General features: G+C 35.5%; 1 protein-coding gene and 1 long non-coding RNA gene across 6 annotated transcripts in view; one reads left to right on the top strand and one right to left on the bottom strand.

The window, feature by feature from the left end:
• The window catches only part of VWC2L (von Willebrand factor C domain containing 2 like), a 165547-nt gene that overhangs the window by 127419 nt on the left and 24909 nt on the right, over positions 1 to 13219 (bottom strand). The window contains exons 3-4 of one of the 3 annotated variants that reach the window (XM_051849155.3): positions 9820 to 9949; positions 3309 to 3378 (exon numbers count right to left, since the gene is read on the bottom strand). The exons of 1 other annotated variant lie outside the window; for it this stretch is intronic. In XM_051849155.3, the coding sequence (XP_051705115.1) occupies positions 3350 to 3378; positions 9820 to 9949 (159 nt within the window). In that variant the 3' untranslated portion in view covers positions 3309 to 3349. The remainder of the gene's footprint in view (positions 1 to 3308; positions 3379 to 9819; positions 9950 to 13219) is intronic. One more of the 3 variants, XM_002712459.6, reaches the window with a different exon arrangement.
• LOC149127288 (uncharacterized) overlaps positions 1 to 13219 on the top strand; it is a 150678-nt gene that overhangs the window by 76061 nt on the left and 61398 nt on the right. The window lies entirely within an intron of this gene.

Genomic DNA, 13219 nt, shown 5'->3' on the forward strand with positions numbered 1-13219 from the left:
TATCCCAACGAATGTACCAATGTTAAGAAAACAAAACAGCCTTTGGTTTTGTGCTGATATGAACAAAATTTTAGTTATCTGGATAATTAAACTAGGAATGCAAAATTCCCTTAACACAAAGATTAATGCAAGGAGAGGTGAGGTAGCTGAGGTGAAGCCAGCAAGATTGATTCAACAGGTTTGAGGAAGGAAGTCACCTCCAGGACATAGAAGCACAAGGTCAAGCCGTACATGCTGATGTGGAAGCTGCAGCAAGTAATCCACAAAATCTAGCTGAGATCACTGAGGAAGGCGGCCACACTGAACACAATGTAGTGGGAACACCTTATGTTGGAAGAAGGTGCCAAAAGAAGGACTTCCATTGCTAGAGAAGAGAATTCAATGTCAGGCTTCTAATCTTCAAAGACCAATCTGACTCTCTTGTGTGAGAGGCTAAACAGCTGGTAAGCTGAAGTTGAAGCCAACACTCATTTCACATTCTGAAAATCCCAGGACCTGTAATATTTCAGTAGATACATACTAAATCTACCTGTGCTCTAGAAATGGAACAACAAAGTCTAGATGGCAGTATATCTGTTTACAACATAGTTTCCTGAACATCGTAAGCTCACTGTTGAAAACATTTGTATACACTGGGAAATCAAAAACTTCATATAATCTCTTTATTTTAATATTCATTTTATTGTGGTAGTCTGGAACCAAACCCACAATATCTCTGAGGTATGCCTGTATGTTACTGAGTTGCTTTTTGATTTTCTGCTCACTTCTGTTTGTGTTTGCTTCTATTCCCATACTCCATTTTTTAAAAAATATAATACATATTAGAGTAATATAGCTAGTAGGTAGACTTCTCCAACACTACCAAATGTGTCCTTTTCTTGTATTTAAATAAGAATATAGACTTTGGGCAAGTGTTACGGTATAGCAGGTAAAGCCACTGACTGTAATGCCGGCATCCCATGTGAGCACTGGCTTGTGTCTCAGCTGCTCTCCTTTCCTTCCTGCTCCATGCTCATAGCCTGGGAAAAACAGAAGCAGATGGCCTAAGTGCTTGGGTTTCTGCTATGCAGGTGGGAGACCCAGATGAAGCTTATGGCTTCAGCCTTGTTCAGCCCTGACCTTTTGTTGCCCCTTGAGGAGTGAACCAGCGGATGGAAAATTTTCTCTCTCTCTCTCTCCCCCCCTCTTTCTCTCTCTCTCTGCCGTTCAAATAAATAAAATCTTAAAAAAAATTACATTGTCAATTTATGAAAAAAAGCACATATAAAATTTTATAGGATTTCCTTTAATTCGCCATTGGAGAAATCAGGTAAGCAATAAAAATGCAAGCTAATTAAATCATAATCCAATAAAATGTTTCATTGACTACAGGAAGAAATCTCTTAATTACCAATTAATAGTATGTTTATTAAAAGAAAATATGAATCTATGGTTGCCTCCTCAAATTCTGTTCTCATGTCTGATTAATCAGAAAAGGAAGAATAATAGAGAAAATGAACAACACTGATCATTTTTATTTAATACATCTGCAAATAGATGTACAGTTGCTGAAGCAAAAGTATATGCACTTTAACTTTTACTTATGAGCATATTGTCAAATTTCATGCCATGGAGCTGGGCCAAACTTATTGATCTACCAGCAATATGAAAGAGTGCCAATTTCCCATAGTATTATCAACAAACTGGATTATTGAATGCTAGGATTTTGCCAGTTTACTAAGTTTAAAAAAAAGTATCAGTTTTCATTGCATTTATCCTCATAAACGGATTGGAGAAAAGTTTTATGTTTAAAAGTCATTATTGCTTCATTTTCAGTAAAATATTTTTTGAAGTTATTTGCTAATTTTTAAAGAGAATCAAGGTCTTTTTTCTTATCGATTCCTAAGAGTTTTTTGTTTGTTTTGGTTTGTTTTGGGCATCCTTTCTCATATTTTGTCAGGCAACTTTATTGTTTACTTAAGAAGTATGATTCTGACCTTTTGGGCTGAGGTACATGTATTTTATCAAATGAAAATTATCCATACAGTGTTATTAAGAGGTTTTTGTCACTAGTATTTGCTGATTTACAGTTACTGTTCTTACTTTAAACAGAAATAATATGCTCTCTCTTCTCTATTTAGCCATAGATAAATTATACTAACACATTGTCTAACATTGTATTATCTTTACAAACTCACAGCAAATCCCACTTGGTCAGGAGGTACAATTATTTTAAACTGCTGCTCTTTTCTTTTTGCTTACAAAATTCACAATCTCTGAAAACCTTAAGTTTCTTCATGATAACGATATGAAAATTCTCTTGAGAGTAAGGCTTAAACTGAGATGGTATCAAACTCTTGTCTATTCAGTCTCTTCATACACTTTGTAGAAAGGTTCATGTAGTGACAAAGGCTGCCTTAGACCCCGTGTAATGTTACCTCTTAAACAATATATATGAACTCCATTCCCTCAGCACAATCTACACCCCCAAGCTTGTAGACAGAGGAATTTGTAGCTGTATTCACATTAATAATCACAATAATTGTCTCTCTTTAGCTGCATTTTATATTTGGTAATCTTTACTTTATGTCAGTGCACCTCATAAAAAAGTTTATTGTCTCTCTTCTCTGGAAAACTTCATTAACACTAGAATTATCTGTTATTTAAAGGGTTGATGGTATCTTTTAAATTGTGAAAATATAATAAATTTGAGAAAATTCATTCACTAGAGACCCATGAAACAAAAAGTCAGTTTCCTGCTTCTACCACTTCTTTCCACTCCTTACTTTCTCTTCTGTTCGTTCGATCACCATAAAGGCTTAAGGTATAGTCTTCCAGAACTTTCACTATGCTACATATGAAAATAACAAAAATGGTTTAAAAACAATCTAATTTGATTATTAGTGGCACTGAATAATTTCTAGATTTTTTAAAACATATTTCGTTTGTGAACTACCTCTTCATAAACTTTTCTGTTGTTTTTATTATTACTAGCTTGCAAATGCTTAAGATATTGAAGATCTTTGTCCTTTTTCCTCCTCCCTTCACCCTCTCACATCTCCCTAAAAGTAATCAATGAATCATAGTAATATTCTATTGTGCTCCTTCTCTCTCTATATATATACCTACAAATTTAATATTTATTGCTTATAATTGTACTTCATTTATAAATAAAAAATATTTGAAGTATATTTCACTTACCAGGAATATGTTATATATGTGTTACTGTATCATGTGGAAAATAGGGTAAACTGTACAGTTCTTGCTTATTTTATAGGGCAGCAAAAATTGTCAGTAGGGACTTGAAATGCTGTAATATATTTTATTACCTCGTTGAAGGACCTTTTTGCTTTCTCCCAACTTTTCTCTCTTAAAATGTGATGAAAATTTTGTTCATGACTGTGGGACAAAGTACAAAAGGTGAAATTACTGACTTCAAGTGACAAGAAAAGTTAAAAAGAAAATTCCTTCTGAAATTTGTCTAACATTTTCTCAACTCTTTTGAAACACTTTTCTCTTTATCTTTGCCAGTGTGAGGTGTTATAATCTCAAGCTATTGTTGATACAAAATTGAATTTTTGTTGTTTTAATTTCTATTTCCCTGGTTCCTTTTGAAGATAAGATAATTTTTCCAAAATTTACTATAAGATGTTTGATTTCCTTCTTATGCAAATTTCCTTTATGTACTGTTTTCCCGTTCCCTCACCATAGAATTATTTTTCTTTTATTTATTACAAGGAATCTGCATGTTAAGAATATAAACAAGTTATTCCATGTTCTGTTGGAAGCTATTAGATATCTTTAAGTTCCTTTCTCCTTCATGTTTGTGCATGGCTCCTCCCCTTTGTTATTCTTCTCCTATTTGCCCTTGTGACAAGTCAATTTCTTGCCTTATTTCTATCACTACCAAATTAGAAAACAGTAAGGAATCGGAAACTAAATATTTCAATGGTATTTCCAACAATTTAAGTCTAGTTAGATATTAAAACTGCTTATTTAATTTGCATGAAGGATTTTGTGAGAATGTCCCAGCTAATCTGATTTTCTAGAGGTAGCTTTTTTCTCAGAGCCATGAATAATGAGTGATTCTACATTCCAGTGAAAACAAAGAACTCACTTATATGCTAGTTGATGAAATGATAAAAAAAAAAGGCATTTAAACAGAGTCTCCTAAAATATTCCAATATCTGGCTACATATTTTTACTCCAGATGTTTGACATTATAAATTTATATTGAATATGGGTGTCAATTCATATTTTACGGATTTCTGAATGAATTGACCAAATGTTAGCATGTATGTACTACTGAAAAATGGAATAACTTTATAGAATGAGAGAAAATATAATCTGTCAAGGGTTAATGTCTAGAATAAATAAATAACTCAAACAATTTGAGCACATAAAAACAAATAGGCCGAGTAAAAAAATGGGTAAAAGATCTAAATGGACATTTTTCAAAGGAATACATACAGATGGCCAACAGATACTTGAAAAAATGTTCAGTATCACTTATCCTTAGGAAATGTAAATCAAAGCCATAATGAGATGTCCCCTTGCTCCAGTTAGAATGGCTACTATAAAAAGGCAAAAGATAGCACAAGCTTGTGAGGAGGTAGGAAAAAAAAGAGAACGCTTGCACACTGTTGCTAGGAAAGAAAATTAATACAACCATTGTGGAAAAAAGTAAGAAGTTTCCTCATGCAACAGAAATTAGGGCTCCACATGATCTAGCAGTCCCACTACCAGGTATAATTTAAAAATAAACCAGTGTGTTCAAGAGACATGTGTACTCCCTTGTGTATTGTAGCACTATTCATAATAGTACTATCCACCCAAAATGGAAACAAAATAAGTGTTCATCAACTGATGAATGGATAAAAAAGTACATTTACACAATGGAATACTTTTCAGCCATAAAATGATGCAATCCTGTCATTTGTGTCAGCACGGATGGAATTGTAGGTCAATATGTGAAGTGGAAGAAACCAAGCACAGAAAGAAAAGTACTACATGATCTCATTCATATGTGGTATCTAAAACAGTTGAACTCATAGAAATTGAAAGCAGAATGGTTTCTAGAATCTGGGGAGAATAAAGGACGATGGTAAGAAAGTACCAAGTTAGGTGAAAGAAGTTCTGTTGTACTGCATAGTAGGGTGACTATAGATGGTAGTAATGTACAGTTTATCTTTCTAAAGAAGAGAAAGGATTTTGAATGTTTTCACTATAAAGAAATAATGCTCAAGTGTATAGAAATATTTACTCCAATTTGAACATTATACAAGTATTGCAATTTTTAGCTATCAGTTAAAAAGTAAAAAATAAAGGAATAAATAAAAGTGAAATGACTGAGTGGCTACCAAGCAAGATGTTAAAATTAATATTACTTCTCAGTAGAAATAAATACAATAAATACTATGTAAGTAGGTACATGGTACCAGTCAAATGTATGGCCAGTTCAAATAGTTCAAGTATTTGTATGATACTCTAAACTGGAGCGTTTTCTTTAAGCAGATGCTGGCTGTGCCAATTTAATTTTTTCATATTATAAAAATAATAAAGAATTCTCATTATTTCACATTGAAAGGGCTGGGACTGAAAGGTAGAAACACAATCACAGGGAAAGATAGTATGGAAATGTTATATTTTTCAGGCAGTCATTTGGATTACTAGCTCTTCACATGTAGTGAGAAGGGAGAAACAAATGCTTAATAATATGTTTAACAACTAGGAATTCCTATACCAATTCCTTCAATTCTACTCCAATAAAACATTACCTTCATCTTTTCCCTCCTGGTTAATGTGTTAATGTGTACTGGGCCTAATCATTCAGATCTTTGTTTAACATTTTTATTTTACTTGGATTATATCAATAGCCTTTCATAGTACTGAACTGACTTTAATGAGAATGGAGTATATTTTATAGTTTGGCTATATTCATAGCTAAGCACTGGAATTCTTGCTTGAGGTTATCATTGAGACCTGAATATTTTAAGTTTTTTTTCCTTTATATAATAGAAAATTTCTGAATGTATATATCCTTAAATTATTAATGCAAATTATATTTCCAAGAATCCAGTAATGCTACAACTGTTTATAATTTTATAATATTAAAATACTTGTTTCTAAAATGTATATGTGTTCATTGTTAAATTAATATTTTCTGAGAAAACTAAATTTTATGCTTCCTTGTTTGCTCTTAAGTAATCTCAAAATAAGGATTTTAATATTAACTGAATGTTGAGTTTTAAGATTAGATGTGGTAGATTCTATCACCTTAGGCTTTTCTTTTATATCTATAATGTGTTTTGCTTTTACCAAATTCTAATTTTTGGGAGGCATAAAATCAATCTTGGTATGCAAAATGGAAATATTTGACAGTCAAGGTGATCAGCATTTATGAAAACTGATAATTATTTTCCTGTGAAAATTATCAATATTCATGAAGATTTAAGAAAATATGAAACAATGTTATTAGACAGTTTACAAATTAAAATCCATTGCCACTCCCTTTCAATCATAAGTCCTGTTCTTTTTTTTTTTTTTTTTTTTTGACAGGCAGAGTGGACAGTGAGAGAGAGAGACAGAGAGAAAGGTCTTCCTTTTGCCGTTGGTTCACCCTCCAATGGCCGCCGCGGCCGGCGCGCTGCGGCCGGCGCACCGCGCTGATCCGATGGCAGGAGCCAGGAGCCAGGTGCTTTTCCTGGTCTCCCATGGGGTGCAGGGCCCAAGCACCTGGGCCATCCTCCACTGCACTCCCTGGCCACAGCAGAGGGCTGGCCTGGAAGAGGGGCAACCGGGACAGAATCCGGCGCCCCGACCGGGACTAGAACCCGGTGTGCCGGCGCCGCTAGGCGGAGGATTAGCCTAGTGAGCCGCGGCGCCGGCATAAGTCCTGTTCTTAACTTGTTTTCTAAGACTAAGAAAATAATAACATTTTTAAAAAGTAGTTTTCACTATAATGTGGAAGACACAGACTCACCATGTATTGGAAATTTAAGATACTGTTCTGGTTATATTCTCTTAAAGTCAACACTTATTTTCCCTTCAGTTCTGTAAACGAAGAGAGCACAGGAGCTGTGGCACTGAGACTGTGTTCAGGATAAAATTATCAGGGCCACCAGTGATCATGAGACTCCAGTGCCCTTTGTGTGCTCTCTCTTGACAGTGTTTACACTTTGTTGTTGTTATTGTTTGGCACAAGTGATTAATTAGTGGCATTTAACTATAGAAAAAGGTAACAGCTCAGTGTTATACTATAATGAAAGTTAGTCTTTCTATTTTAAATTCAGATTAATTTCCCTTCAAAAACAATCTATGCTTATTTAGAAATAGCAATATGAAACAGAAGTGGTTATTTTTAGTGCTTCATGGAAGAAAAAATTCAGAAAACTTGATTATACCTTGTGCACCCAACATCTGTTTATCAAGTATACTAATGGATTACTAATTAATTGAAAAATTAAAGTTCATTCTTTACACAATTTGTAGAAAGAGGCTTTCATTTGAAGACAAATTTCTCTATCAAGACATGTGATAGAAACAGGCTAATCTTGGGTGACATCAAATTAAGTGTGACTAGTTGGTAGTGGCTGATTTAACATTTGATGTAGATATTAATTCTGGATATATGACAGGCTTTGGTGTAGACTAACTAGGTTGATGTGGTGCATGCCTGCATACAAAATATATACTAAATATATGGATTTGGAAGTTTAATTTTGTGAATATTATGAGTTCTATCCAGACAAGAGCCTTAAACTATAAACAGAATTTTGTTTACAAGTGAGATGAAGTTAACCAGAGCCACTGAAGGAAGGAAAGATCCTCAAGGAGCTATTTAGATAGTAGCTTACAGAAAAACAAAACAACAAAAAAAATTCAGTCAGACTTGTCAATCCTGCTTGTAGAGATTGATTAGGTAGTTGAGATTTTCTTCCTTTTATCCTTGGAGAAAATGAAAACAACAGGTCATCTTCCATTTTAGACTAAGCATCCATATACTTTATTACAGTTAGGTCTCCCTGGAGCCTTCTCTTCTCCAGGACAAATTATGCTAACTCCTTCAGTCTGTCCTCATAGGTCCTATTTTTCAGCCATTAAGTCACCATATTGTTCTTTCCTATACCTTTCATGGCTTTTTCAAAATTCTCTTAAAAATATAAAGTCTTATATTTGATGCTTTTGCATATATTACATATGTTAGAGCCTCATTGGGATCATTATTTCTACCTTCTAGAGATGATTACTATGACAAGTAGTTAGATTAGGGGAATAAGAAGAAAAAGAGAAGCCAGGTGAGCAATTTAATAGTGTAATGGATTTATATCACCAAAAATAGTACAATCTATGACTGGGGAAATGTTTGAAGGGTTCTTGATAAATCCATTGGGAACATACCAAAACACACAAAAAATATAAATGTAACCATAGCTACTTTTTTAAAAAAAATTTTTTTGACAGGCAGAGTGGACAGTGACAGAGAGAGAGACAGAGAGAAAGGTCTTCCTTTGCTATTGGTTCACCCTCCAATGGCTGCCGTGGCTGGCGCACCGCGCCGATCCGAAGGCAGGAGCCAGGTGCTTCTCCTGGTCTCCCATGGGGTGCAAGCCCAAGCACTTGGGCCATCCTCCACTGCACTTCCCTGGCCACAGCAGAGAGCTGGCCTGGAAGAGGGGCAACCGGGACAGAATCCGGCACCCCGACCGGGACAAGAACCCGGTGTGCCGGCGCCGCAAGGTGGAGGATTAGCCTAGTGAGCTGCAGCGCCGGCCTTTTTTTTTTTTATTTTTATTTTTTTAAATTTTTTTTGCTACTTTTGTTTTTAAATAATTTCATACTTTTTTGCTTATTATCTTTCTGTGAAAGGAAAGATTTGTAGATGAGCTAACAAAATTCCAAATTCAAAGAAAATAATATATAATAGAGGAAAATGAATACCACCAACACCCAAAAGGCAAAAGGATTCAGCATTAGAGTGAAGATTTCTTAACTAAGGGCTAGAAACAGTTTTTCAAGCAGATAGTAAGTCCAGGAGGGAGGAATTTGTGAATTGTTACCTAGTGGAGACATACTGTCTTCTCTCTCCGTAGTGCATGACGCCTGGGAAGAGTGTACTATTGGTGTTGCTGGTTTGCTGAACTGGAGTCATGGCATTGCATTTTCTTTTATGTAGCAAACAGTTGATTTTGGGCGATTAGGATATTTAGTGATTCCAATCTCTCTATTCCACAAGGGACAAAAAGGAATCCATAACCTCATAAATATGCCAAACTCTCCTCTATAGCAATTACTGCAAGAGCAAGGCTTGCTAGGTTATAAAACCTAGGATAAAAATGCCTAAGATTTTTAGTTTTCTGTGTTGAATCTAAGTGTATTGATAATTAGATTGATATTTCTTTCATAACTTAACTTTAAACCTCAAGTCTCATCAATCCCAAAAGCAAAATTCCTGGCATTTACCCTACTCTATACCCTGGCTTCTGTACTCTGAAATGGGGTGAACTACCCAACTACTTTATAGACTCCGTAAGAGAGAAATATCATTACAAAAAAAAATCACTATTTTCTTTTTGATATCCTCCTTATAAGTCAACAATAAATAATAGGGATCACAACAAAGCTTACAGGAGCTTTAATTCCCCAGTTGGAAGGCTGCAAAATTTACCCATCACTGATTTATTTTCACTTGAACGTGGGATAAAGCTATAAATTGGCCATATCCATATTGAGAAGTCAAGGGTAGATTTTAGAGGGCTCTTGCATTGAATGGTGTGCAGGGGGAAAATATTCGTATTTTGTACTAACCCCTCTTTGAAAGCTAATGCAATGTGGTCTTACCATTTTTGCAGACAGGACAACATTGTTCTGGTTCATAGACTGGGTTGACACACTCAGGAACTGCGCAGTCTGCTACAACACAGTGAACTTCATTGCTGGGCTCACAGCGACACCATTCACATGGAGAGGGCTAGGAACAAATCTAAAATTAGCCCCTTTTCTCCTATAACTTAATGCTTGCACATTCATATGCTGTCAGAAGATAAAACATCAGTGTTTAAAGTGGCTTTACTGTTTTACTCCATTTACCATGTGCATGATTATTTTCCTCCAATTGAAGGTGACCTAGACATCCAAGCCAAGGTGGCTGTGATGTGCAGCTCAAGTTGCCATCTAAAACTAAAATACTCGTCTATGGCCTTCCCTATGTCTTTGGCTCCTACTTTCCAGAGAAATGTTTGTACAAGTCATATGTCTTCCTGGGTTGGTTCCCAGATGCCCTGTCCACCTCTGGTAAACAGAAATGACACTGGAACATATGAAATGTTTTTTTTTTCATTTGTCATTTTTTTCTTCCTGAGAAATAGGAGAATTACTGAGGATGTTGAAATGATAAGAAGACACCTTTACCCTTTTATGAACTCTTTTTCAAGCGACCCTAGACTCTAAATGGTATTTTTTCCAATGTGAATTTTAGAGGAAATTGCATTTGAGATCCAAACATCCAGGTATTACCTCTTGAAAGATTTAGTGAATACCTTTCATCTTGCCTGCTTGCTTTTATGAATGAACTAAAATTGATCGACCTAAAAAGCCACTATTCACTTTAAGAGTCCAAGACCCTAAAACTGGAATTGAGAAGTGATTAATTAAGAGGGGAAAAAACATAGGAAATTTTTTTTTGTTTTCACAGTACTTACCGACCAAGGTGTTTTTTTTTTTCTTTCTTTCTTTCCTAGAAACTGCCTATATCACAAGTAATCCAAAGCAATGGCTACTCTGACTTTCTCATCCTTTGTAATTCATGGCTCTAGTTTCTCATAAAAGTAATGTTTAGAATTATGTAATGAAAACTTGGAGCTTTTTGAAGTCCTAAGATGTCCATATTTCTCTAATCAAACCATTTGTTCTTAGTAACCTCTGACTCTGACCTGATGCCACAGTTCCTCACCAGCAACTGTGTTAATTAAAACTCTCTTGTTGTTTCTATGGCTACTGTCCATCATCTCTGTCTGCTGTTGTTTTTCCTGGAGCTGACACTTCGGGTAACACCAGTAGTTCTTAACTCAGGCAGCCTGTTGGGGTGAGCATCATTCAATTGTTTAATTATTTTTGAAAAAATCGTTTGATCTTTGCTTTCTGCATAAAGAAAACCTAAATTAAATATTTTACTTTTGTATTTAGTGAGAATAAGGTGATTAGACATAGATTATGTGGTCAAGTATTGCTATTTCTTAGCATGATCAATAAGTTTATTGATGGATACAGTTAGGCTCTTGTCTTGTGGTGTACTGTATTTAATAAGCATTTCAGCTGGATCTATTGTATTAGCTGAAGGGCTGGGATTTTACTGAAACTCCTTACTGAATATTCTCAGTAAATTAGGAAAAAGCTTAATCTTACAGAAAATTTTAATTAAGAAAACAGAAGTATAAACCAGGGCTGTGATATTGCTTCTCATTTTGCAAACTCCATTGTGATACCGAAGGCTCCTGAGCAAATTTGTCAGAGCGCGACCCTTTGCTTGGTTCAATTGCAAGGAAGTATTTTCACATAGCTTCCTAAGGATAGCAAGTATATTGTCAGTGTGACAGAAAAAGGGAGCCACTAATAATACAGTCTCCTCCACATACCACCCTTTTTTTCACAGTGAACATTTGTTCTTCCTAGTTCCCTTATTGCTGAAAGAAGAACTGGTCTGAGTAACTTTAGTGGACTGGCTCTGGGAATCAAAATTCTTGGAAAGAGCCTGTATTTTCAATGCAAAATGTTTACTTCTAAGTAACTATGGTTTTTAAGAGAGATTTGAACAATTAGTTTACCAACACAGCCTGATGAAGAAAACCATTCAAATTTAAAGTGTCTCTGAACATTGCTAGTTACTAGGTGTCATGCTGAGCAATTTACCTATATTAATTTACTTATCTCTTGTAATAACCCTATGAAAGAAGATTCTTTTTTATCCTCATCCCATAAAGGAGACAGACGGAAAGAAAGTCAATAGCTTTTCCAGGTCCTCAGGTAGTAAGTGGCAGAGTCAGAATTTGAATCCAGGCAGTCTGCTGTACCACGCCACTACTAGACAGCAAGCATCACTATTCTGTGTACCCGCATCTTTGTAGTTGACTTCCAGATACCTTGTACCCTTCTCCATGTGGCTCACATACACAGCAATGGACATTAGTAACTGTGTAATTGATTTATACAGCATAGGTACTTCCTGCTAAAAAATATAATTTCACTATCTTGGGTGTTTACTACATAAGAGATTACCATGGAAATTCTGTTGCTTTTTCTTTTATTATTTGCTGCAAACTTGTTAGGAAATTATACCAGGTCAAAATTAGATTGTCGTGTGACTTGTATGCCTGGGGTCTATGGCATCCTTAAGTCCTGGAGCCTGGCATCTATACTTAGAAGTGACATGGAGAAGCATAAATAGTGGTCCAGGAAAAGAGAGAAACTGGTTAAAGGGTGTATACATGTGTACAATTCAGCATTGAGGTCCTAACAAATACTCTGGGGAGGAACTAAGGCAACAAAACGTAGCAATAAAAGTATAGTTTCGGAAGGGGCTTTAATAAAGAAAAACATAATTAGAAAAATAAAAAATTTCCCCAACCACTGGTAACTTCCAATCCTGCCTGCCTTTGATTTTTATTTATGTGCTGTGGTCCATCCCATCCTAACCCAGAATCTTTTGTAGTAACCATGCTAGTTCCTATTTTATGTTCATTACATTTTTTCTAAAATATTATTTATCTCAGTCCCTTTCTTCATATCTCAAGCTTCCATGGGACCCTCTTCTTCTGAACCCTCAAATGTAATCCATCAACTTCCTGCTGAGGTCCCTGTCAGTCCCTGCCAGCCTTCTCAGGGCACTCTCCTTTCATGCTCTCACCAAGTTTGACACCACTGTTATTCTCCTTCTCAACTTGACTTTCTCGATTGCCTTGGCCTTCCCCTGGTTTTTGGAAAAAATATCATTGATATAGTGATCACTTACTAGGAGTGAGCAGCGAGCTATTTTGACATTAAGATCAGCCTTCCGAAATCCTCCCCCTCCCCGCCCCTTACAGTGTCAAACTCTGAAAGGTTGGGCTCTTTGCATAAATCTTTATGTCTTAAGCACTGAGCCGGTTACAAACTTCCTCTTATTGGATTCTTCAATGTGAAAAATATAGATTAAATTTAAAAACGTCCCCATAAAACCAAAGATTAAAGAGTAAAGCTATCCTCA

Source organism: Oryctolagus cuniculus, chromosome 3 (genome assembly GCF_051225735.1).
Source record: "Oryctolagus cuniculus isolate XC-2025 breed Fujian yellow rabbit chromosome 3, ASM5122573v1, whole genome shotgun sequence".
NCBI classification, from domain to species: Eukaryota; Metazoa; Chordata; class Mammalia; order Lagomorpha; family Leporidae; genus Oryctolagus; species Oryctolagus cuniculus.